Source organism: Pocillopora verrucosa, chromosome 14 (assembly GCF_036669915.1).
Source record: "Pocillopora verrucosa isolate sample1 chromosome 14, ASM3666991v2, whole genome shotgun sequence".
NCBI lineage: Eukaryota > Metazoa > Cnidaria > Anthozoa > Scleractinia > Pocilloporidae > Pocillopora > Pocillopora verrucosa.
The window spans coordinates 1,988,545-2,015,885 of NC_089325.1; the positions used below are offsets into that span (position 1 = coordinate 1,988,545).

At 37.9% G+C, this 27,341-nt stretch overlaps 1 protein-coding gene across 8 annotated transcripts in view; it reads right to left on the minus strand.

The window, feature by feature from the left end:
* Nucleotides 1-3,242: 3,242 nt before the first annotated feature.
* LOC131779201 (protein inturned) overlaps nt 3,243-27,341 on the minus strand; it is a 31,779-nt gene continuing 7,680 nt past the window's right edge. For 3 of the 8 annotated variants that reach the window (XM_059095725.2, XM_066160897.1, XM_059095729.2), the window contains 19 exons: nt 18,068-18,195; nt 15,498-16,030; nt 14,897-14,982; nt 14,164-14,370; nt 13,390-13,505; nt 12,856-12,945; nt 12,611-12,688; nt 11,607-11,772; nt 10,809-10,862; nt 10,438-10,500; nt 9,962-10,087; nt 9,022-9,126; nt 8,099-8,148; nt 7,539-7,640; nt 7,032-7,183; nt 6,256-6,457; nt 5,090-5,276; nt 4,588-4,733; nt 3,243-4,183 (listed from right to left, as the gene is read on the minus strand). In XM_059095725.2, coding sequence (XP_058951708.2) covers nt 4,078-4,183; nt 4,588-4,733; nt 5,090-5,276; nt 6,256-6,457; nt 7,032-7,183; nt 7,539-7,640; nt 8,099-8,148; nt 9,022-9,126; nt 9,962-10,087; nt 10,438-10,500; nt 10,809-10,862; nt 11,607-11,772; nt 12,611-12,688; nt 12,856-12,945; nt 13,390-13,505; nt 14,164-14,370; nt 14,897-14,982; nt 15,498-16,030; nt 18,068-18,177 — 2,679 coding nt within the window. In that variant the 5' untranslated portion in view covers nt 18,178-18,195 and the 3' untranslated portion in view covers nt 3,243-4,077. Of the gene's footprint in view, nt 4,184-4,587; nt 4,734-5,089; nt 5,277-6,255; nt 6,458-7,031; nt 7,184-7,538; nt 7,641-8,098; nt 8,149-9,021; nt 9,127-9,961; nt 10,088-10,437; nt 10,501-10,808; nt 10,863-11,606; nt 11,773-12,610; nt 12,689-12,855; nt 12,946-13,389; nt 13,506-14,163; nt 14,371-14,896; nt 14,983-15,497; nt 16,031-16,647; nt 16,856-18,067; nt 18,196-18,337; nt 18,360-20,676; nt 20,858-24,969; nt 25,175-25,285; nt 25,429-27,341 lie in introns of those variants that run through there. The other 5 variants (XM_059095723.2, XM_059095724.2, XM_059095726.2 and 2 more) reach the window with 5 other exon arrangements.

The following is a 27,341-nucleotide window of genomic DNA, read 5'->3' on the forward strand; positions in this document are numbered from 1 at the left end:
TATCAAATACACTAGATAACTTGACCGATTGATCAACGGCGTGGTTACAGACTTATTATTTCTGATAAATTCGACTGATGCTTTGTTATGTAAACGCTAATCGAATAGCCCTTGGGGCGTAAGATATCATGTGAGCAAAAGTGGTGGCCTTTTAAGTCGAGAAAATATGACACTAACGAATACATGCGTAACTTTTCAATTGAGTAACTGTCAATCATATCCAACAGTCATGCCGTGATAAACATTTTCCCGTCTCACTGAATTTATTAAAGTTCAGTGATACTAACGGCGTGATTACAGGCTTATTATTCCTAATAAATTCGGCCTATGCTTTGTTGTGTGAACAAAAATATCGAAGTACCTTATAAGCGGCCCTGAAAATGTGACAAATTAAAATAAAATGAAACGTTAGCAGGGGCGAATATCGATCGGTTCGAATTATCGAGGGTATAAAGGTTCAAATAATCTGGTTGGCTGAACAAGACTCAAGCTGTTAAAAATATCGGACCATCGATAAAGTTCACATTCTTCAATAGTTTACAAACTGAGATAGTTCGGCGGTTGAATTTAACACTTTTGCCTGAAGTATTTTAGTCTCCAATACGGATTCTGAAAGTGAAATGTTCAGTGAAATCCGGCCAAATCGAAGCTCATAAAAAAGCGCGAGTTTTTTTCACAGTACAATTAGTAAACAAACTGCTCAAGGCGTGTGTTTTCCAGGAACATAGCTCGGAATGACAGAGCCGTAAAACTCGGCTGCTGTGACTCATGTGGCCTTGCACTCAAAGCATAGGAAAGGATACCAGAGCAAACTTTAAAACTTCCAGATGTTTTTAAATCCACAATTACAGAATTTCTATCATCACACTTTTCACTTATCTTCCATACTTCCAAACTTCTACATCTTCTATATTACTTTACACGAAAGCTTCTTCCTTTCTAATTCATGTCCTGTTTTGTCTTCGATTGATTTATTTCAAGTTATTGTCTCGTCAACTCTTTCATACATCGAATTTCCACCGCTTTTGGCAACTTTTTAAATCTCTCTTCAATTTATCCACCCTTCTAATTAAGACCTTAAATCTTTCTTTATTTCATTAAAACTTCAAGACCACACTCCCACTTATACGTGTCTCAAATTCCTCACTTCTCTTTACTCCTCCATACTTCTCCACTTCACATTTCCACAACTCTCCTCAAGTTCCTATGGTCGCGTCCAATTCATTAATAATTAAAGGTACAATTTTGGCCCTACATTTTTTCCATTCCATTCTGATGAGCTATTACGAGAGACGAAGCGTAAATTTGAAAGCGTTTTCAAAACAATCTTCAAAGAATGGGTATATCGATTAAAATGATTCGATTCCGTTTAGCACAAGCTTACATGGCTTCAGTTCGCAACTAAAGCCATGCTTCAAACACAATTTACGCGCTGTAAAACTCTTCTTAGAACTCACGAGAACTCTGAACGGTCGAGTGAGCATGAAACTCGTCTTAGCATGAGTTACTTAGTCACATCACCAGAACATGATCAAGATATGAACTAGTTAACTATTACAAACTGAATTATGTATTCAAAAAGATCGACTGGAACCCATCTCAAAGAATGTGAGGAGCTTACCGGTACAAAATTCCTGTTTCGTTTATCAGCACTGCAACTTCCGCTCTTAACAACTCGCGGTTTCAAAGCGGCAAAAATACCAACTACACTGGATGACTAAGCCGATCGATAAACGTGGTTACAGGCTTATTATTCCTAATAAATTCGACTTATGCTTTGTTATGTGAACAATAAATCGAAGTATCCTCTAGACGGCCTCTAAATCGAAAGAAGAGGAAATGTGTCACCGAAGAATAAATGCGTAACTTTTCAATTGAACAACTGTCAATCAGATCCAACAGTCATGCCGTGGTAAGCAAGGGGGGAGGGGGTGGGGTAGTGATGCTGTTTATAAGAGAAGCAGAGGGAAAAGTAGAGCTCAACGGTGCAAACAAGAGACGGATTGTAGCAACAAGGTGTTGAGACCTGGTGTGTAATGATAAAAAAAAGAAAAAAAAATTAAAATAAAACGTAAACAGGAGCGAATATCGAGGGTAATTTCGCGGAAATACACGGAACATCTCTACTGGTTTGATTTAACTAGAGGATCCATTCAGTGAGGACTCGAGTCGACGATATTATCTGGCCAGCAGGTTGAAATTCTGATATATATCTATCTATCTATCTATCTATCTATCTATCTATCTATCTATCTATCTATCTATCTATCTATCTATCTATCTATCTATCTATCTATCTATCTATATATATATATATATATATATATATATATATATATATAAATAAATGAATGTGGGGGTAGAGTCTACCTTGGCATAAAGTGCTCAATGCTGTGGTGGCAGAGCTAAGTATACATAAGTTAAAGAATTAAAGAGGACGCATCGATTCTCTGTGATTCTGAGTTTTGCGCCTAAGCGCTCGTCAGACTGAACTTTCGTTCTACATACATACATACATACATACATTCAAGGCTTCTCTATTTGTTTTATGTTAAAGAATCCGTTAAATTCCCTACGTATTATTTTCAATTTACAAAACAAACTTTAAATTCAAAACGAATGTCAGTGTCGTCAGAATGCTTTATACTATCATAAAGCACGTAAGTCAATAAGCCAATTAGAATCCTTGTTAGAATGGTTTAAATCTGGTCGGCTGACTATATATATTTTATATATATATATATATATATATATATATATATAAATATATATATATATATATAAAATATACGCTGTGATCACGCGGAACAGTGCTATATATGGGGCGATAAAACACGTGCCGCATACATGTTTGATTGGTTGTGTAAATAAACGAAATCACTTAAAAATGTCAATCAAATTAAGAATAAGTAACGTATGCTACAGTTTCCAACAAAGATAAGTTTTGGTAATTTAACGACAATTTGTCCCACTTGTAAAGGTTTCCTCTTGTTCATTACATAACAAACTCAAACCAGAAGACTGCACGTTTTCCTTCATTTCCTTACGACGACAGTCTCAACCCAAAAACGGTTGGCTTTTGAGGAAAAATAAAATCCGCACTTCCTATCGATTCCTAAGCACACGGCCAGCATCTTTTACTTTCGTCTCGCCCGTTTCCTCTCAGAGTCACGTTACTGCGGCCTCACATTTGCACGCAGAAAATATTTCCGGCTGACACCCGGCTGAGAAAGCTCTTCGCATTTTCAACTCGTAAAAACTTTTATTAAATAATGTACTTGTTTTGGTTTTATAATTTCTATAAGAATAATAACTTTGTTTGGTACATTTTGTATTTCCCTGTTTCCTTTTCCGTCAAATATTCCTACTAATATTTAGAACACTCGTCCAGCATCTGTTCAAACTTTTCTCGTTTCCAGGTCCTTTAGCCTCTCTTAACAACGAGGCCGGAAGTTACACGCGATCATTATACTGTGTAGGCTCACACGTTGCTGCCTTCCTGGCAATCCTTTTGACGTGTAAGGGTAAGTATTATTTAGCGCAAAAGAAAAACAAACAAACGAACGAACAAAAAAAAAAAAAGCTATATCAAACGGATAGACAAAATTTTGAATATCCAGTTCAGGACAATAATTTGGAAGTCGTAATTTGGTTTTGTTTACATTTTCAAACCGATTGAACTTTCTCGAGGGACGTATTCCTGGTCAACGGTTTCCTTTGCAGTCAAGATGAAACACTAACTAGTACTAGATGCAACCTGTGAGACAGAAAAACACCAAAAACAAAGCAATAAACAACAAAAAACCACAACTCTGCAATGACTTTTCGAGCGATTAATATAAACAGTTTCTCATCAAAAAACGTAACATTTAACATCAATTTAAGATTTTTTGTTTCTTTCGGCGATTCCCCAGCAATCCACTTTCTTCCCTTGTCTTCCAGCCTTTATTTTTCAAACAGCTTCCTTTTGATCCTGACTTTGTTCCGCCATTCTTAACCAGGAAAATCACTGAACAGCGTCACACTTACGAAGCACGATTTTTCCATTTGGCACGAAATCTAAGGCACATCGTAAGGTCATACACCGAAGCCCAATTTGAAGGCCAGCTCCACGGCACTTTGGGGCACAGACTGATGGTAGCACACATACAACTCCTTGGGATGATCCCCTGGAAAAAGGCGCCTAAAGAGCAGAGAGTTGTTCTCATTATTTAACTGCCAAAAAAAACTATCAAAAGAAGATACGAATATAGCACAAGAGGCCTATTTTTCTTTCTCAAACAAGTCATTCAATCAATCGATCCATTAATCAATATTGATAAGCTAGTTAGCAGATCAGGTAATTACACAAAAATTAAGAAGACTTGAGGACTTGCAGGCATGACGAACCAAATGCGACAAACAACTTCCTTGGGTCCTTTTGTAATTTGTCCAAGTTTACTGCTAAATATGATGTCTATACTTTAAAACAAGGCGTGCTGAAATGTCAATGAAAGCAATACGTGTTGAAATGTCAATGATTTTACCAGGACGTATCTGTTTACAGAACCTAATCAGTTCTCGTATTTGTCAGGTTTGAGAACGTACCCTATCACCCAGTACTTTAGGACAGAAGAAACTTTCTTCTGATCTGTGGAACTCTCTGGAGTCCTGTGAAAGAGTGCACCATGTTCAACCACTCCCTGCATTCCAGAAGACATGAATCGAGTATGGCTGCCATCCTGTTTTAAGCGCTGTAAATAAAACAAATAAACATATCTTAATTCCGTTATCTCTAGACGAATAAACTGATGAGAATTTTTTAGGATCTTTGACCCATTTATAAGAATATAAGGTATTAAAAGGAAAAGCTCTAAGCCTATCACTTCTGTGACTCTATCAATTCAAGGGTTAATTATGAAATTGCTATAATTCTGAGTGTGAGACACTCAGACAAATTCAAGTACCTAGGCACTGGGAACAGGTGTTCATGCAACATTATATCGGGGTCCTGTTCCTTACATTTGATTATCACTAGGGAAGGGAACACTGGTCGTTGAGGTTTATTACACTGTTAGAACTTTAATCAGGAAGGTGATGTTCAACTCACCTGTTTGTAGTAAGGCGAAAACAACCTACGAATGGACAGACATGTTTTGTGAAATGAGTTCACCACCTCAGCGTGTACTGCTCCACTGGGGGAGGGCGTGTCTCCATCGCTTGGACACACCACAATACCCTGGAAGGAATCCCAGCTGACGTAATGAAACAGCGTGTTCTCTGTGCCACCGGTTAATCTGATAGAAAAAGATTGACAAATCGGATAGAACAAATGACAAATCTGATAGACTAAGATCAGTTGAGAAATCGGACTCCAGCTTCGCAATTGTCCGATTTCGTAATCACTTGTATGTGATTAAAGACTGATTGGACTCCACTCGATCCCATTACCATTATTAATACAAATAATTAAAACATCGTGTAATATTTGAAACATTAGTATTTCTGAGGGGCCTTGAGTTTTTCAGGAGGGGAAGGGGCGTCAATGAAAGATCTTTTATGAAAATAACAAATTTTTGTCATTCTCGAAGATAACGGAAAAAGTGCAAACGGACGAGGAAATACAGGTATGATTCTCAACGAAGTTATTTCCACAACAGTGATTAGGAACTTAAATTAATTCTACACCTGCTTTTAATTATGGAAACTGGTGAAAATTTTCGGCGCAAAGCGTCTATTTTTTTCCTCAGAACGGAGTAGAATAAAATGGGTTGAAAAAGAAGAACTTAACTCGTGACGTTCATTGAGAGGGGAGACTTACAATCATTTTATCTTTCGATGATTAAGTTCAATTTCCTTCAAACAATGTTGAAGTACAATCGCACGCTTGAATGGATAAAACTCAGTGTGACGTGTCTCAAAACTGAAGGCCCTAATTAAAGAGCCTCTAAACAATTGAAAAAAAAAACCTTATAGTTTGAAAGAGACTTTGTCACAATGCTTTCTGACTGCACGGCCAAATTGAGTTTCTGCTTGGAGGGTTCACTTGTAAATGGGCATGTACAGATCTCATATGAAGTGTCTCTCTGATTAAGGGTATTCTTGACGGGTAGATTCACGGTCACGTGGTAGACACTGGGAAATGACCTCGCCGAAGTAACGTGCCATCTAAAAGGAGTGTAGATGTGTCTTGTTGTACTAAGCTTTTCAGTCCTAAATCGTACGTTTATTGCCCCAAGAGCGTCTCAATTCACATCCTTATTCGTATATACATACTTGGCTGTTACTATCTGCGACAAATCAGGTATATTTTCTGGTAAGCTCTTCCTAAACGTTCCCGCTGAATTAAGAGAGAACTGGGACCGGAATGATCTCAGTTTGCCTCTAGTCCCTAAGCTGCCCATGCTTCCGGAGCTGTCCGAACCTTTTCGTCGGAGTGTCGAGGGAACGCTACCACTGTCGGAGGACTCGACTTCATCTGTGAAGCAAATTCGAAAGTATTCATTTAATATGGACGATTATAGACGAGAAAGTGACACCTAATTAAGCACCTGAATCATCGGTATTCAGTTGGATATTGCTTAACACTTTAGGTCGTGAAACAAGGAAACTAATTCAAGAAAAAATTCACTTAATTTACAAGACAGAAAAGAAACATGTACGACAAGTGAAAATGAATCGTCTCCTTGAAAATTTGTGAAACATTTTACTGCCGTTTAGGCGATGATGGGGGAAATACTTGCATTTGCTGTAATAAGATACATTCTTCCATTCAAACGCTATTTTTTTCTTTTCAGTCTGTCCTGATTTTTTAATTCTTAAAGGAATAATAGAAGAAAGCGCCATCATTTGTACCTCTTTTCTTTCGAGCATGCAGCTAATTTAGTTTAAATATCTACTTGTCACAAATATATTTCCACATGGCCTTGTAACCATTCACCCACGTTCCCAAGGTACCTAACCACCCCTGGGGGACTGGAATAAGAGAAGCCCTGAGAAGGAGGTTGGGTGCTACGAGGCCCCAAATCTCTGTCATCTATTACGCGAAGTACCTTGAAGTCTTAAGTTATCCACGTTGTTGTGCTTCTTCTGAGCAGTAGGTGTGTCTGAGCCACCTGCAGTTGATGAGGTTTTCAATGAACAGGGCGGGTTAATCAGCAGCATATCTGCCGAGGCTAGAGGAGGATTGCTTACGCTTCTCAATCTGTGAAAAAACACGTGCCAATGAAATGTTTTGAGCAAAACTCTATCAACAAAATACAGAGATTTAACCATTTCACAATTTTCAGACAGCCAAGTCGAAGCTCGGACCATTCTTGGCCGTGTACTTACGTCTAATTTTTGTGACATAATGGCCAACCCCTCCCTAATTGCAAGCTAAAACCTCTACGGCTGCGTTCTCACCACGCACCATTCAATACAGAGCCCTTTGTAATGACCCTCTTGTCATGTGCTCAAATTTTGTTAATAAAATACGGTTCGCTTCACTTTCATTCCTCTAAGCCAGCCGTATAAATTTGTTAGCTAAACTTGAAGCACTGTCCTCACCATGTCCTCACCTTGATTCACAAACCGAGGGAATGTCCAGGGCTTCTATCTGATGCAGCGCGTTTTTCACTTGATCTACATAATAGGTGTCTGGGGGAGGATGGCCCTCCGCTCTGTAAAAGAAAAAACAGTTTAAAAAAAAGGTTCTATGAAGCATGAAGACGCTAAACTGCCTCATATAATTTGTCCAATAGACCACCCGTCTGTCGGTCAACTCATTCATTTATTTCTTCATTTATTTTGATTGATTACCGTGAAATTTAACATTGGCAGACTGAACTATTCTCTATTAGAATACGAGGGTTTAAGAATCTGCAGCCGTAAAAGAGGCATACAATCTTGTTTAATTTATGCGCCAATTCTTGAGCAGAAGCAATTAAGAGTGAGTGGGAGAAAACAGTGGCGTGAACTTAACTGAAAACAGTTATGCCAACAAGGTCATGGATTATTTAGTTACATTAATTTCACCCACGTTTCTTCTCCCACCACTCAAGTGGATTGAAGGCGCTTGAAGTTAATAATGGCAACAAGAAGAGTTAAATTGAGAACTAATTTTCACATGAGCTCCTACCGTCTTGAGATGCCACCCGCCTCAAGCAGAACACACATAAGCCAGTGTTTCTAAAGAAAGAAAACAGAATAATGAAATATTTTTCGTGGGGAGACACGGTTCAAAATGTAGATGTTGCTATTCTCCTGAACCCTTTACACCCTAAAATCAATATGCATAATCTCCATACTGTTCACTATACATTTAATAGGATGATGAAAAGGAGAATTTGTGTACCAATCAACACCTTCTTTAGCTGGTGATCATTTACTTAAATCTCGTGACTTTCATTTTTGAATCAGGGCTGATATTGCAAGTAAAGCAGTGTACTTACACTTCCTCTTACCTTGGCCAACTATCAAAGGAGAAGTTCTCCTCCCCATTCTTCTTGCAGCCTTGCCGCGCGTTTTGGCGGAAATCTCCTCTCTAGTGGCTTTCACCGCTCAAAAATCCCCCCAAAAATACCAACTAGCGCTGCACAAGTATCGCACAGGTCATGGGTTCAAATCCCGTTTGGGCCTGAATTTTTTTCAGGTCCTATTTTTTACTACTAGTTCAGTGGTGTTCTTAGCTGCGAGGATCTCTTAAATTCGTGTCTTCACCGCAGTGAAAATATATGAATTTGATATATCTAAAATCATTATAAATGCCAACTAGTTTGGCTTTATTAAGTTAACCCTTTAACTCCCAGAAGTGATTAACATCTAACTTCTCCCTGTAATATCCATACATTATCCAGCAAACAGGTAATGAGAATACTCAAACATATCAAACAGATGTTGTTGTCTTGATCTAACACCAACTTCTTGTAACTAATTTGAAAGGAAATATGTAGTAGCAGGAGGGGCGAATTGCCTATTAAATCTTAGGAGTTAAAGGGTTAATCATACAGGTTTTACCGGTAATACACATCAGTTTATGTCTGCGCTTGTTTTTTTTCTTACCATGCCTACGATGAGTAAAAAATATCTTGCAGTTGGTTCATAATATTCTTCTTCATCTCCCTTTCTGGTTTCAGGTCTCGGTCTTTGTCTTCGCGTCGGAAAAACCTTAAAACAACACACATATAAGTAAATAGTGTGAGACACGGATGGTGCGTTTTAAAGTCTACCTCCCATTCTGATTAAATGCGAAGCCAGCTCGTTATCGTTAACAATTGGTTCCGTCATGATCTCTTGACGCACACTTATGTTTGAGATAACGAGCAGTAGGAGACGTTTACATTTAGCCCTTGAAACAGGGTTGCTCTTATTCTTGTAAACAAAAGAAATACCACCATAGGAACTGCATGTCATATTTTAGCGGCTTGTAATGAAACTATCAAGGTAATAGCTTCTAAAACATCAACATGTTCAATTGTCAAATGACTATATTAGTTCCCTATGTTGACGGTTTGCAAGTTTGTCTGATATAGGGAAAAATGACAAGTAGTATTAACCCTTCAAACCGCCACATTAATACTGTTTCCAAATTCTCAATGCTGTTTCCATATTCTCCATACTGTTCCCTATACATTTCCTATGGTACGGAAAAGGAGAATTTTTTGGAAATCAGGTGTTACGGTGTACTTGAATTGGTAATCACTTCTTTTATTCCCGTCTTGACCTTTTTGTTTTCAATTTAAGGGTAATACTGTAAGTCACGAACTAAAGGGTTAACTTCAGTTCAGTCTACATGAAAGGGGTTTGTTTGCCAACATTTTCTTGGAATTCTTTCTTTTATCATCAACACATTATTCTTTAATCATCCTTGTTGTGGTGGTGGGGGGGGGGGGGGGGGGGAAGGGTGTTGAAACGCCTCTCTTGTGTCTTGTGATATGTGAACACGGGTAAGGTTAAAAAGATTAAACTGAAGCAGTTGAGACACGTTTGAATATTAACATACCTCTCGCCAGATGACTAATTGACCAACTCTCTGTTCTGCACTCATGGCCAGTAAACAATGATATTTACAGTATAATACAATATCTTCTAAATCTTCTCTTTTTAAATGATTGGCTACTAAATATCCCTAAGGAAAAAAGAACATTTTATCAGGAAATTAGTCATGACACCTTAAATTAGTGAAGAGAAAGTAACATGTAAAACGACATGATTTCACGCAATATTATATGTCACATGACTTGATGTGACACGACATTAAATGTACCATTATAACATGAGGTTAAACGATGTTCTGTGACATTTGGTGTACCCTGTGATATGACATGATGTCAATAGCGTGTGACTTTAGAAGTAACATAACATCACATTTCACTAGATGTGGTGAGTCAGTGTTTGTATAAATGGACTTGCCAAAGATGAACGTCTTCCCTAACACTATAGAGAGACGTTCTATTAACACCTTCTCTGAAGCCATACCTTATAAAATATACTGGAGCCTAAAATTGTATATAATCTTCTAATCTGAAAAAACTCATCTGCCTAAAAAGGAAAACAAAACAATAAACAACCAAAAAACCAAACAAAAACAACAAAAAAAAAAAAACAAAAAAAAAAACAGCAACCATGAAAACTTCATGTCAAATTGTTACTCATCATAACGTGATAATCCCAAATGTAACCTGATACATGCAGTTGTGTGCAAAGCAGCAGTCATAAAAACTATATATATGGCATTCACAAAGACTTCATGTCATTTATATTTTTCATCATGGCAAATTAAAGAAATTTTTATTGTGTTATCTTTGTATACTGCTTACTACACATAATACTATCAGGTCAAGACTTACAAATTCTCCATAATCTGCAGCCTCTAAGTCATTTAGACAGCAGTGTACATGAACCTGTGAGGAAATAACTGAATTAAAACAAGGGGAAAAAACTCCAGACTGGGTTGTCTCAGTCTTTTAACTAGGGGGTGGCCAAGTTTCTACAGGTAGATCTAATTCATATTAAGTCAACTTAGTATACTTCCTCAAGAAGCGCCAGAGCACTGAAAATTTCAGCTAAAAGGAGGGCACTAAAACAAGGGGGACACCTGTACTGACTTTGCTGTAGTTGAAGCTCTTAAAGGAGTTATAAATAAAGTGGCAGTAGAAACAGGTTTTCCAAGTATAGGGAGGAGGGGAGGACTCTTCTTTGCGGGATGCTTGTTTGACTTTGTAGCCTTGGGGTGGGCACTTTTTTTTCACGAGAGGGTGCTTATTAGAGTGTGGGCACTTATTCAAGGAAATATTACATCTGTCATTGTTTTTGGCCTCTTTCACATGATGTGTGGCATGAAAAATCCATAAAACACTATGTCTTTGCTTCAAGAAATACACCATTTCTTTTATTTATAAATGTGTAATATAATGAAGGTTCATAGTCTGTGGATTGGGTTTGCCTGAAACATGGAATGTAAATAATCTATACCAGTACTGCAGAAACAGCAGTAGATCCAGGGTAGGAAAGTTTGTCCTTCCTTAAAGAACATAATTCTGCTTTTATCAGTGTAGCTTACATCTTTTTTCTTGCTTTTTGGTGATGAAAATTACTTAATATTTAATAAACCATGTTACATTATAGCTAAAAACAATTCTCCTCACCTCTGTGGCCAGAGGTAGGTTGAGCCACTGAACACCTGGCAAAAGGTCTGTAAGTCGGTTTACACAATCCTTTTCATTAGCTCCAGAGGGCCTGGTAAGGGCTTTGTCAAATAGAAGAGAAAACAGATGATCTGCACGGACTTTGTTGAATTTGTCACAAAACGCCCTGTAAAGAACAGTCAAGTGAGACATAGATTACAACAATTTTGTATCAATCCCTTAAACCCTAAGAGTGACCAGCATCTAGTTTCTCCTGAGAATAATACTGCTGAATCATTCATTTAAGATCATGAGCATTAAGGAAATGATCACCAAGTAAAGAAGCTCTTGACTGTTAAACAAATTCTCTTTGTCAGCACCTTAAGAAATGTATAGATAACAGTACAGAGAGTGTGCATACTGATGTTAGGGTGTAAAGGATTAAGATGCTGATTTATTTAACCATTTGCAGCTAAACTTGAGCTGTACAATATTATTTAACCCTTTAACTCCCAAGATCTCATGAGTAATTCTCCTTACTGTCTGCCATATAGTTCTTCTAATGTTGCTTTTGAGAAGTTGGTATTGGATCAACTAATAATCCCCTAATTAATATTTTCATTTATTCTTATTACTTGTCTGCTTGATATTGTATTGATATTGTAAGGAGAAATTCTGCCTTGGTCACTAATGGGAGTTAAAGAGTTAACTAGATCTATCTTACTGTACAATATGTAGCAAATAGATCATCTTTGAGCAGCAGATCGGAATGCCCATCAGTTTCTTTATATATGTTAAGTACAAATAAAATGAACACCCCTCAGTATAATTCTGGGCCACAAAAAGCACCACCTTTGAGGAATAGTGTTCAGTTATTGTATAAAATGGAAAGTATGTTAATGCTTACTGCAGTCTCTTCTGAGAGAAAATTTTAATGTATATACATATACAATGTACTCAAAACATGTTTTCACCAAACAATCAAAAATATACCAGTAAGACTGACAAATCATCCTAAACAATACCTTTGCATTGATCCAAATGTAAGAGAGAGTATTTGTGTAACATCAGCAACAACCTTCTGCAGTTGAATAAGAGGTATTCTGAGAAAAAAAGAGAGAGACTTGAGATAAGGATAAGATAACACCAGAAAATACTCTAGTTTTGCCCTTAGTTAAGGATGTACAGAAAACTAACAAAAATCCCCCTAGTCTTATTGGAAAAAAATGTGCTGAAATTGTCTATATGTTTTATTACTTTAAAAACATACTTTTCCGCTGGCATAGCCATGACTAACACATCTCTGTCCAGTTTAGAATACACAACATGAATCAGCTTCTTGTCCAACACCAGTGTAGAACTAAAAGTAACAGACAACAAGAATGAATTACATTAAATCTTATGAAGTTTGGAATTTATTATTCATGTTGATATAGACAACAACAGATAAACCCTTTCAACACACCAAACATGATTCCATTTGAAAATGGAATTTTTTCACTCATTCTTTCTTTGTAGACATGTATCCAAACTCCTCATCTACCTACAGGTGGAACTACACCATTTACAAGCACTCTTGCTCATACTAAATGCAACATAATGCAAATGCAATTTACACAATAATCACTATGATCATAATTATTACAATGCTTCACAAACAAAATTGCTAAATGTAAGGGGCTCAACAAATATAACTTGAAATTTATGTTTGAACATGTTTTAATAATCAGAACAATCAGCATTCATCATTTAATCAATTAATTTAAGTGATGCAATATACTATACCAGTACTACATGTACATACCTGTTTGCTGTACTGCCTGTCACAGATGACATTAAATCACTCAAAGTCAAGAACATTCCCCTTAGTCCAACTAACTTGGTTGCTGCCTCTGTCTTAGGATACTGGTAAAGTATGTCCTATATTTATTAAACAAGCAAAACAAGTGAGAGCAATGAGTTTACTCATCATATTGGGCTTTCTCGTGTTTTTCTCAACATTATACCATGTGGAAAAAATTAAGCCAATCAGAAAACAGGAAAGCTATTGTATATTTAACTATATCACACAAACACCTCAGAGTGCATGGTGTGCTATGATCTACGTTTAATTACATGTATTACCACATTTTTGTGAGCAGTGAGGGACTTTATCATATTTAAATGAATTCATTATATTTTGACCTGTGGATGTTGGTTAATTAACACTTGATCCTCAGAAGTAACCTGGAAAAAAAAGCCTGGAAAACTTAGGCCTTGATACAATTTCTTCAGGCTTCTTGTGAAAAAGTGACAGCGGGATACTCCATGATAAAATTATCAATGCTTTTCTTTTATTGCCCTGGCAGGGTCATTGTGTTCTCCTGTTGGGCTTAAAATAATATAACCTCTGTACAATAATGAGTATAAAACAGGCACTTAAGCTCACTATAAGCCTGGGGAAACCTCATAACTTGTTGAATAACCATACTGCCTCATGATATAGAAGTTGTGGCCTCTTGTCCATTCTATCCCCTCCTATCTCCCAGCCAATCCAGACCAAGAAGTCATGTTATCATACAAGGACATATACACCTACCTTATCAGGTTCACCATCATCTTCACTGGAAGTAATGGTTAAATACAAAGCCACATGAGGGATATTCTTTAGGTTTGGTTTGGATGCAAGAGGTACCTCTCCACTGATTAACTTCACAAGATGGCTGTCACTCTTTGGTGGGGTACTTTGATGAATGACTGGGGATGCTATCTTTGGTTGGATTGCTCTTTGAATGGTAAGAGTGATCTATAGGGGCAAATTTGTGAAACAATTCTCTCATTGAAAACTTAAGTTGTAAGCAAAGTTCTAAGTATAGGAGAGTTTTACCACAGTGGATTGTACACCTTGAAAGTGAGCTTTGGATTAGTGCAAACCTTCTTCTATATGTACAATCATTGAAAAAAACATTGTTTCCTTCACAACATCTAACTTACATTTTTTATATTTTTGACAAGTGCAAAAATAAAGTCTACCTGTTACAGTCTTACATCGACACAATTATTACTTAAAATCAGAATTTTTTCCCTTTTTCTTTAAACATAATAACCACATTTAATGATAACACTCAGACATTTGCCATAAAAATTCAGAGCTACACCAGGAAGTTTTGTGGTTCACTTTTTATATTGGTGCAAAACTGTTTCATGCAGCTGAAGTTTGATTTCCTGTATCTCTCATTAGCTACAAAATTATGAGTAAACAGAAAAAATTATCAAATTGGTTTGAAAAATTTGAAACACCATGTAGAAGTGGAAAATATGTTATGCCTCACCTCCATTGGCCCAGTAATGGCAGCAAGAATTGTGTGAACATTGCTTGAATTAAGATCTAATTTGTTTAATGACAGTAGCACATCTCCTGGAAACAAATGAATGAAACATTTTGTAAACTGATTACAACTGGGAATGAAAAGGACAAACATTATGTGCAAAAGTTTCCTCCCTGATCAGTGATGATCATGACATCAAGCCTTACTTCCAGATGATATACAAACTAAGTACACCTGTTCTCTTGTATTCATATGTTCGGAGGGTAGATAGAGTAACACAGGATGCATGGGTGTGTGGATATACAAACTAACTGAGCATGTCCACAAAGTAGTGATTTGTTTATCAAAAGTGTCATCCATCCTTTGAACAATTTGGATATACTACTTTAAGAGAACATGTTATGCCCAAGTTTGGGAATTAAGAGTGTTGAGCCAGAGAGCTTGTGTAATTACATTGTATCAGTGTTTACTGACTGATCCCCTCAGCCACTCTCAATGATATATGGATACTGTAGTGTCAGACATAAGTGCATTCAAGGTTTTGATTGTCAAACACTTGTGCTGGATGACTGTTGCCATGCATCACTTGCAAACAATACCATACCTATTCTGAGATCTCCGCTTCGCAAAGCTGGTCCATCAGGAACAAACCCTTTGATATAGAGCCTAGATCCTGAGTAACTGTCATTTTGTGCCATCTTGCCAGATTTATCTCTCCCAGGAATAATTCCAAGTAGAGTCTCTAGGTCATTTTTAAGCCCAGAATGGCTTTTTGGAGGGGAAACAATGAGATGGACTTCTCTCTTGAAAAATCTACCAACCACTTTACTGCCATCTAAAAGACCATCTACAGTTCCACGAGTTACAGCATTTGAATTTTTATGGTTCTTTTCATTAGGGCTCTTGTCGTCAAATCTGTCTCGCTTCAATCCAGGAATAATTTTTTTCACAGAACTTAAACTCCGAAGCGTCGATTTGCCCTTGTCTTTCTCTCTATCTCCTTGTGTATCGTTCTCTGAAACGTCCAATCGTTCCAGTGCGTCCAACATGTCGTTCGGAGAAGGTTCGTTGAACGGCTCAACGTAAAATACATCACCTTTCTCTTTAATATGACTTGCCCACGGCGGTTCTTCGTACCTGAAATATGCGAATGACCTTAAGTGATGCAGAAGTGAACAACCGCGACCATTACGTGAACCCCAAATCTACATAAATTTCACGCTGATGCCGTGAAACAAGCCAAGAGATCGTTATCGAGAGTTATTAACGCCTTTCTGTTTGCACACTTAAAATTTTTGACTATTCATTTCTTTGCAAAACATAAAAGTGCAACACAACACAGATTCCTTCACTTAGTAAAATCATACAATTTCGGTTTATGACTAACAAACGGACTCTTGGTCCGATATACTTAGGAATCAGACAATATTAATGATGGGTATTTAAATGATGAAACAAATAATAAACGGTGTGTGCACAAATTATACCAAAATTAGAAATCGACACCGAGATGTGGGTGACCATTCCGAAGCGATCGTGACAACAAACATTACATTGGACTGAGTCGGGAAATAGCTAATCGAAAGATATTCTCTCATGAAAACATCATTCATTATGAAACCCTAGCAAGGCAGGTGATAAAGTCATTAAATACTTTAAAACATTCTAATTAACGCCACGACAGAGAGCAAACTCACGACATGGCCTAATAGTTTACAATTGAAAGACCAAGTATTTCTAAAATTCACGCTTACAGTGTGCCCGACCAATTGTCCTCGTTTCGTAAACGAACGTTTTGTCTAGAGCAGTGTTCACATTCTTCCTCCGAAGATTCATCTTCGTATCTGCCGTAATCATGGTGACGGCCAACGTACATATTTTACCCACAAGCTCCAAATTCTTTCATGTTATTTCGTTCCATAATAACAAATTGTCCGCCATATTCCAAACGGAAACGTCCGACCGCCTGCCGGGAGAAACCGACAACTATTCCGCTGGCCGAGCGTTTAATCGGAAAATTAATAAAAGAGTTCGGTTACTTGAGAGAAACTAAAGGCTTCACTTCGAATGAACAACGAACTGACTTGCTGTAAAAAGATAATTCCCTTTAGACGTAGAGAAAGATTGAAATTTTAATGAAAGGAAATAGGGAAATTACATCCTCGTAGTCAAACAAAGAGTACAACTGGCGCTAAACCCTTCATTTTGAAACTAAATCCACACAACCTTTCTGTTCCGGAAACACGATTGTTCACGCAACCGGAAGTGGTCTGAACTGAGGTGAACTTTGCAGACTGAATATATTTTTTTCTATTTTCGGAAGAATCCAATCAAGTATATTGTCACTGCATATTTATTCACTTCGTTTACTAGGCCATTAAACCGATCGTTGAAGAAGAACGGGTTGTCGACGAAAAGCGCTATGTGCTAGTTACGAAATAGTTTTAAAAGATCTTATTTTCAGTTTTTCAGCTTGCTGAAGAAGTGTTAGGTTTTATGCTCATATTAACATCTTAGCTCCGCCTGTGAAAATCGTCATATTGTCAAAATATGATTCTTATCTGATATATATCCGATAGATAGAATTCACTTAATACGGTAGAAGGTAACTGAAGACATTGATTTGAGGTCGATTCTTTTGTATTGCTTGTCTCCCTCCGCCTCAAAAACAACACACTTGTGACAATTTGCAAGAGAAAACACAATAACACGCCCGATCTGGTGAAAGAGGGCTCTATTGTGGAATGATGAACATTCAACTATAAAACAATTCTTGTTTTAAAAGCAAACAAAACGCTATTGAGGAGGTTGTCAAACTTCCGTCGTTTGGGTCTCCACTGTAAATAATGTTATGCAACTCTAATCTTTTAGTCTCGTCGCATGTTTCATCCAAACCCGGAGACGTGTTGTGAAGATGTGGATGGCTGGGTTTGTTAATTGACTTAATCGACTCACTCCTAAAATATGATTCCAAATTCGTGGCTTAAAACTCTTATAACTTCCTTTGTACACTAGTTCTGAGAATTTGGTACTACATCACACCAATACCCATCTGGTGCTTTTGTCTATTCTCATTACCAGATTGCTTAGTTATGTATTGATATTGGAATGAGAAGTTGGGAGTTAATCCCGGCTGGTAGAGATGCTGGTGCTAGAGGCTAAAGGATCAGTTACCTGACTCGTGCTGTTAGTCCCTGTTTGGATCTTTTTCGTTTCCTTCGCCTTCTCTGCGGTGGCCATCTCGACACGGTGGACGGCGAGGATCTTAACGGTTCAGTATGCATCTACTCGGTAGGAATAAACTGCATCAAAAATACAACAGAAATATCCAGTCAAACAAGCATACTCAACAGAGTATGAGCGCCCCTCCCCTCTCCCTTTCCTTCTCAACTTTCATCCTCTCTGTGCTTAATTCAATCGCTGAAACTGGAGAGCAACTCTTACCGCGAAACTTTGGATCAAACGTCTCCTACAACTTTGAACTCTCAAAGCTTTCATTCTCCTTCTGATCAGAAATCTATCGCTCTTTTAGACTTGACCTTTAAAACATGGTATGTATCTTAAGTAAAGACTGAAGAGGTTTTTGATCACTGTCACCGGATTTTATCAAATCTGTTGTCTTTCCTCTTCACAATATCTTCAAGTAGAATGGCTTTTTTTCAATGGCTACTTGATTCCGTCACTAACAGGGATTTCATATTGTTCATTTTCATTTCGTGTTAATTCATTTATTCTAGCTATTATGTGGCACGAGCAAGCTTGATTAGACATCACGTTTCTTGCCATAACATTTGAAATGCATCACGTTTCTTGCCATAACATTTGAAATGTTTCGCTGGGATCAAGATTCTAAACAAAATGGAAATTTTCGAGAGTTCCGTTCAGTAAATGCACTCGAAATCAGTCACTTGAAGGACAAACTATGATTTAAAGCTCTACAATCTAAAGTATTGTCCTCCAAACAATCACAAAATATGGCATAATTTATGTGCACGTCAAATTTATTCAAAACATGCGAAAGAAAGGCGCTCCAGAACATTGCATTAGTTGTAGACTGCCTCTTGCACAAGCCTGTAAGAAGGGCCTGAAGGGGTAAATGAGAACCGGGATTCGCCTTCAGTAGGCAAATGAACTTTGGGTCACCGGGACTGAAACTGGTCTAAAATTAGGCAAAATATGGGCTAGGAGATGGAATTCACGCCCCAAGTAGTCTGAGTAGTAACAAGTTTCTTGGGCGCTCGATGAGAGCAAAGGCGGCGGAACTGTAACAACGACAAGCATGTTTTCGAGAGGGAGACGGAGAAAACCACTTCCACTACAATCCGAGCATTCTGTCCTTATGCTTAATTAACGCAAAAAAGCGCTCCCAATACCTCTCACCAAGCAGACCTGCTACTTTTCAATGGATCCCTATGTAAGTTTCTCGCTCTGCATTGAGTTCCAAAAACGAAATAGAACAACTCGCAATCGATTCGATCGTCTTTCATTAACCATCAGGTAAGGAGGGTAACTTTCACCCTTAAAGAGTTTCTGCACTCTTTAAACGACTTTTCTGGCATTATTCACGAATCGATTAGCATTTCGTCAACGGAAGGAACTAGCTTCCAGCATGGGAATGAGGGATGTAATATTTCCTTTAAATTCTATCATGCATAAAAACCACCACTGCGTGGTTGTTGTGGTTTCTCTTTCTAGATTGAAAAAAAGGGCATAATGACCCCCACCATCCATTTTCAGAATTCCTGCTGTAAACCCAAATATTTCGATCCATCAGATCTCTTTCTGCTTTTTGTCCAGTTATGGAATAGCGGACCCAAAGAATCAGTCTATTGATTCATTGATGCTAGCTCAGCGGTTAGAAAACGACCCTATTGTTCGTTAGTTCAAAGTCTGGAGCTTTTCAGATGTCTTTTTTTTTATCCTCTCGTGTGGTTTTACGCTACCTGTTTTACCTTAGCTTGCCAAGGGCAGCCTTAAACAATTCACACGCGAGTTACGCGCAAGAGGATTGCAGCGTGAAATACGTCGACACGCGTAATTTTTTTCTACTTGCAAATGTCTCACTTCTCGGCCAAAAAAAAAGAAATGGCACAGGTATAGTTTCCTGTTGGTGCACCCTATGAAAATGTCTATAACGAGTTCTTAATGAGCGATTTACGCTATTGCTGCGCGGCAAGGATTTCTGTTCTCGAATTACATTCCGCCAGCATGCGAGTAATTTGTCTTTGAGTTCATCGGATACTCTTGGGTCAAAACAGAACCATTGACTTCAAGAATAATTCGAAACGAGATCATCACGCGACCGATGGAAGATAACTATCTACCATATCATGGAGGGTATGGCTGAACGTGTTTCTCTGACTGTAAAACCTACATCGTCGTCCAAAGACATCCTCAGAATAAATGAGCATGCTTTAAAAACGCAGGGTCTCCGTTTCTTTTCGACACAGAATTATAACCGTTAACATTAAGATGACGATTTTGTTTAAATTTGAATGATTGAATGTCAAAATTTAGAATCCGAGTCAGTTCGATTTAGCGAGTCAGGAAAAGCCGGCTGGCGGAAAAAGTGGAAAACAAATGGTAACGATTAATTAAGGGAGATCTGACGCATACAATAATACAAACGTTCAAACATATGTAGGTGTGTACTGGTATGAAACAGTTGTTATGTCGATTGTCATCACGTATGGCGTTATGAAAAGCGACAACGTAAATATAACTGACTTTAGGACCTCACAGACTAACACCAACACAAAGTACCTTTTACGCTGATTACCCACCGATATACTGCCGGGAACTCTTTTGTCGTTCGTATGTAATCGGTCGACTGTTAAATGGCTCCTATACTAAGCTTCGATTGAAGCCTTTAACTTCAAGTGCCGCCCTGAAGATAACATACGATTTACCATGCCTGTGTTTTAACAAGGTGAAGAATCGAACCCTCCACTTGAAGCTGTCATTCTCGTCGTTCGATCGATAAACGCGTTCACGAGATACAGCGTAAATAATGGGAAACTGTAGACTTCTTAAGATACCACAGCACACGTCATTAATTGATCATTTCCGGAGCGAAACTAGGTATTAAATGCTTTTAATTATGGAGGCCATTCAAGAAAAATACAGGTTTTGGAAGTTGTACGAGACCAATCTTTGTCAAGCCTTACGATTGTTTGTCAAGTAGCATTTGGATTGTTTTGAAGAGACATAGGTCATTGTGATGGTGCGAATTTGCTCAAAGGTGATCTAGGATACTGAAGGTGGCTTTAAAGCGCTTTTTTCTTCTATGATATTTAGTGTGCATTATTAGGTACGCATAGTTCTTGGTTGGGGCCTGCTCAACAGTGGTAAACAAAGACGCTCACCTGGTCTACTTTAACTCTTTTATAGCTTTTGTCACATAATGCTGTGGGAAGGCCGAGCTTGCGTGAGAGTGAATGGAGACTTAGTCCTTTCAATCGGAAAAATTTCCCATGAAGTGACAGAAAGGAAATCGTCACGCTTTTTAAGGGCCGGTGCCAGTCCTTTCCTTTGCAGTGAAAAAGTGATTTGGTAGTTACCCAGAAAAATTTTGTTTATCCTTATCGCCTCTACGTCGGAGCTTCTTTGAAAACTCAGCGTAGCCGTTTTACAGGTACCGATATTTTAAAGTCTCCACTGCATGTGATGCCGCATGAGCCATTACAAAAGTGACCTTCTCTATTTCCCCAGTTTGTTGAGTCTGACAAGAAAGTTTTATCGCCAATGAAGATCTGCTGTAAATGCAGAAAATGAACTCAAGCTCTGGCGACAATAAAAGCTTTTTAAGAGGAATTTAATTAACGATAAGAAAAGAGTAAAGAATTCTGCATGTTTTATTTCAAAGCCAACTTTATACAGTACCTATAACTTTATTAAAAATTGACCAAAAGCTTGCAGTCTGCAACTCTTCTCAACCAAGACTCGCTTAAAATGATAGTGTGATCCAAATGTAATTTCACGACGAAAAAATAACGGTCTCAAAACTATGGATTTTTGTAATAATATAATCTCGACGGTATCGCCCGTCTCGCCATAGTCATTTTAGTTTTCAGACATAACTCCTCCATTCTCCGTATTCAGTTTCATGATTTGCCGGAAGTTATCACAAAGCACACGTAACCACCGTTCGCCTGTCCAAAGTTCTCATTTTCGTGAAGAAAATCGAAAGAGACCTCGACGTTCGAAACGACATTGAGGCCATTTAACAACAACAGCCGCACTTGAATTCCATTCTTAATTCTTACACCCTAACGCTAATGCGCATCAGGTCTCCACATGTTACTAACAAAAATAACAATTCTATTAGTCTGAAGTTTCGATCGTTAATTGGTGATCAATTCCTTTATTCTCACGATATTGATGTTTGATTTAACACTGATATTGCGAGGAGAAGTCAGAAGCTAGTCACTCTTAGGGGCTGAAATTGTGTAACGACCATCTCACTGTAGGTAGGAAAGGTACCACATTTTCCCTAGATTGCTTTCAGGTTTAATGTTAATGTTAAAAAGACCTCTTCCTTCCTGAGCTTCCAAAGTATTGAAGAGAATTTCCAAGGTCGATTCGCTGGCATATAAAAATTCAGTCCCTACTGACGCTGATAGAGCGCTTGTTCCCTTAAAAGTTCCTTTGTTAAAAGATAGATGACCGAGGCCAGTTCTGAAGGTCAATTAGTTACACCCAGTCTAGAGATACCGTTTGAAATCAGCCAACACGCGATAAACCGACCGTCTGCAATTTAACAATGGCCTTTTAAAATTTTTAGGCCAAGCAAAAAAAATGACAACTATGGCTGTGATATTTGTTATAACTTGTGCTGCCTCACTGTTTATAAGTTTCCTTTAAGGCTTACCATGCTAACTCCGAGACTCTTTGCAAGCAAAACCAACAGAGCTAATGATTATCATGGTCTTCACCTTACTTAACAATTAACAATGACAATGAGAATACTTTATTCAAGAGAAGGAAAATGAAAAATTGTAAAAGTATCTCTCGAAAGGGGATATTCTAGAGGTTAACCCTATACAAAAGATTTCCCGAATAAAAAAAGACCAAAACATTATATAAAGATAATTAAAAAACTGTTTACCATCATCTCAATCAATATTCATGTAAATCTTTAGTCTGTTACGAAATAAAGTCAATGATCCTGCGTGTACAATATCTTTAGGCAAATTATTCCACATATTAACGATCCGTTAAACAATTTTTCATTATGGACAGTTACACGAGTCTTGCATAAATTTTGGAAGAAATTACAGCCAGCATGTGAAAAATCACTCGATCAAAACTCCAAGACCTGACGAATAGCTGATCGTCTATCAAAATTTAGGTAACAAAAAGTGATACATCTAGTTCAAGTGTAATCACAGGATTACTAGAAGAACCTATGCGCATCTCGTCAGCCTCCGAAGATATTCAACACGGTGAGCCCAAGAACATTATGCTACTGTTGGATCAATCTATTTACTGCAATTTTTTTTTGGCAACTTTAAGAAGATTCACCGGGTAGACTTTCGTGAGAATCAACGATCTATCATTTTGTCTTATCAAAATGATGAGATAGTGTGACGAAAAATCTGCGGTAACTCGCTCACGAAACGGAAAACCTTTTGTTACTGAAATATTTCAAAGCTGAACCTCCGCCCGCTAGAAAGTAATAATGTCGACCTTTTCTTGTCTCAACGTTTTTTCGGACTGGTAAGAACGGTTAACTTAGATTTGTTACCTTACTTCTTTGAAGGGAAATCTTAACTAGAAAATGAAAAATGAGAAGGATAAAATTATTCCATCAGCAAAGACACCCAGGCCATTAAAAGCTTTTAGAAAACTAACAACAACCATACGTGACCATAAGCCTTATAATATCGACTCTATCTACCTTTCACATCACAGAATCTCTCAACCACAATACCCTTTAGGAATACGACTTACCATTCACTCCTGAGCGTTCGATATTTGTTATTATCGGACAGAGCAGCTCCGTAATTACCCAAATAGTACATTTAGGTGTAATTGGATTTCCTTTTGGTTTGCAGCAAAACAGTGGGCTAATCTGTTAATCTTAGAATGAGACTGACAAATCTCATGCGAAGAGTGTTTTAAGGCGGAGTCTCATCGATTGAATACAACATCTTATTGAATTCGTAAACTGTTTACCTTCGGCATGTGCATGAAGCGATAAAAATGAAACACTTCTTCCCTTTTAAAATTTTGAAAATAACTCTGCATATTAATTTGGATTAACGGGAACTTCAAAATCAAAACGAAACATTTAACGAAGAAACATTAGCCTGTCAGTTATCTCTAAGAGTAGCTTTCTTTTAAACAAAACGAGTCTTTGTGTGTGAAATAGGTGTTGATTAGCCAAATCAATCCAATTTGATTTTCTCAAAACGTTACATAATGCCCATTAACTACTGCATTGAAAATGAATAAGGGAATCTCAATCACGTTTTAAAGACTCGAATACGATAGAAAATGAAGTGCTTGATAAGTTTAAGAATCATCAGAAAATCATCAAGTAGGGTGGAAGGGGTGTGGGTGTGGGTGTGGGTGTGTGTGTAGGGGGGTGGGGGGCGGGTAATTCCCCTAAATCCTTAGTGACCCCCTTTACCACCTCTTACATCAAAGAGACGAAAATATGAAATTTTTCGAACCTACACGCCCAGACATATTTGCTGGGACACTTATTGTCCTATTGTCTCCCATGCTCCTCTCAATGCTGCTTTGCAAGATGGCACAGACACATTGGAAGTGGGAATGGGTCTAATGAAAATCATAACGTTGCTCTGGAGACGTGCCCCGACAAATTATGTCTGGGAGACCTAGCAGAGATGTTTTGGCATTCGAATTTCATAACCCAACTAAAAATTTTAGAATCATGGTGGAATGCTATTTCACTCAGAGATCAGAATGACGTTGAATGAAGGAAACCACGAGAACTTTAAAATACAGGTGAAAAAAAAATTACTTGAAAATTTCCTCCACTACACATTAGAGTCACTAAAGAACCTCCATCAGTGCATTAAAAGACGAAGTCACGAGCACCAACTGACCTGAAGGTTTAATTTAGGATTATGCCACCGGGGTAGAACCCTAAACTTCCCAAGTTTGACAGGAGCTGGAGACAATTTCTCCACATTTTGAGGTAGAGGTGTTCACTTTAGTGTCGGTTGCTGATAAGTTTCTTCGCATGCCACGTGGAGCTTGATAGTGTATCACGGTATCTTACAAAAACAAACTTTCACCCAGGCTGATCCCCTGAGCGGACATTAAAGCTTTGTTTTTTTCGGAACACTGCTAATGGAAACGTTCAAAGAAAAAGAAAAATAGAGCAGCAATATTAGAAAAGCAATCTTTCATCCAACCTACCGCTGTGTGTTCCTTGGTCGTATGCTATCTGTCTTGATCACTACGTATTCCGTAAGTTTCACAGAGTACAAGTTCACTTAGGCTTTGTTGATACAGTTCATGTTATTCCATATGGATGTGAAACACTCATTTTGGTACGTGATCTAGATCGCCTAATCCTTGTTAAGTTGACGTACATCTGTGTCATTCATTAGAGTGTTTCCGGCTTTCAGCGATTCTTTCTTAATCTATACCGTGGTATATGTTTCGCAACTATTGATTGCCATTGTGGAATTGTTTCTGCCAATTTATGTCCTACTTTAACACAGTGAACGGAGACAATCGAAATTGAAAAATATCTAACCGAAAAAACTTTAAGCTGAAAAAGGAGGTTTTACTTATTTCGTGATGCCTCCCCACAGCTCCACCCACCAAGAAAAATTAGCTTTCTGTCCTGTCATCACATCAATGTTCGAGATAAATTTTTGCCTCTTTTAATTGGGTTTAGGTAACGCTACGATTCTTGTTTATTAAGAATAAGGCAGATTTCAAATGTTTGGTCGAGTTTCTTAAAAGCCACGAGATCACTTCTTAAAGTCTCATGTCGATGCATAGAGAAAATTACAGAACAAAGTCAAACGATGGCTTAAATGTAAAAATTAAGGCAAACATCACTTTGCCAGCTCTAGTTTAAGCTGGTTTTTGTGGTGACCTTGGGCCAAAAATAGATGGAAAATGAATAAGAGAAGAAATAAATAAACAATTGCCGGTTGCCTAAATTAGAATGTTTTTTTAGATAAGTTTACTCGTAAACTGATAATTCTTTATTTATCATTAACCTTTTTTTGATTTTCTATGTTTAACCAAGTGGGTGATATAATAGTTATCCAACGTTGTTTGTTGTACGTTTAAACTTTATTCTCACCAGTCTATGAAAATATTACTTTCTCTCAGTTAATCTTTAAAAAAAGTACTTCTTGCCAAAATGGCATCACAAGTTCATAGCGAAACTCAAATCAAAATGAAGATTGAGTTATCTACCGAAATCTTTACCGCGGTCAACCAGTTCAGCGCGAGATAGAATCGAAAAGAGAATTTAAACCTTACAGATTTGCAGTGGGAAACGGAGATCAACCGGTAACAAATGGGTGTTACGTAAGCATCGAAAGGGTTATGTCTCTGCAGAGTGTTCATGGTAACGAAAGGTGATTTGACTGGTGCGGTTTTTAACTGAGAGTCGAGAAAAATCCAGTTTGAATTGCTGTTCCCTCGTTACGTTCTCTTCTTGATAATAAGGGGTTTAATATCATACAAGTTTAATCATACAAGTGATTAACAAAGTCGGACGGCCGCGATACGGGAGTGCGATTTGTTAATCACGCGTATGATTACAGACAGAATTAGACCTGTTACCTGTTACCAATTAATCAAATTATGACAAATTTGAGAAAGAAACCAGACATCAGTTGTAACGTTTCACCAAAAAAACGATGGTTAACTCGGCGAACTGCGAGACAACAGCGCGCGCACTTAACGCGTTCTGTCCACTTGCACAGGCGTGACGTGTTAACTGTCCCCTTAACTGTCATATTACTCTGACGCCTACACTGTCCTATTAGTGCTCAAATCAAGCTGGTGGTAGCCAATCACGTTTAATATTTTTGTTATAGTTTTGATTGGTGCAGAAATCAAGAGCCACCCTTTCAAAAAAAAAGATTCAAAACTCAAACCACTCCGCGCAGCTTAGTCTCCCGCGGTTAACCGCGGCTTATCCTTGCGCGGTTACCCATGCCTTAGGGGGTTCTGATTGGCTCGCGTGGTCAGTATTTTGATTTTACTATATACTCAATCGATGGGCACTTTCGTTACGCATAAGGGACGCTTTTTGTTTCATTTACGAGCGTTTGACAGAGAGGAAAAACTGATCTCCTTGTGCTCATGGTTCCGATTTTGCTTCGGAAGATAGATGGGCTGTGCCATGTACTGTAGTTTCATGTACAGCAAGTGTACTACGCGTTGTTAGGAAAAGCATCCCGTGTGAACAAAGAATTGTAAAGATACGTTAAAACGTAGCCGC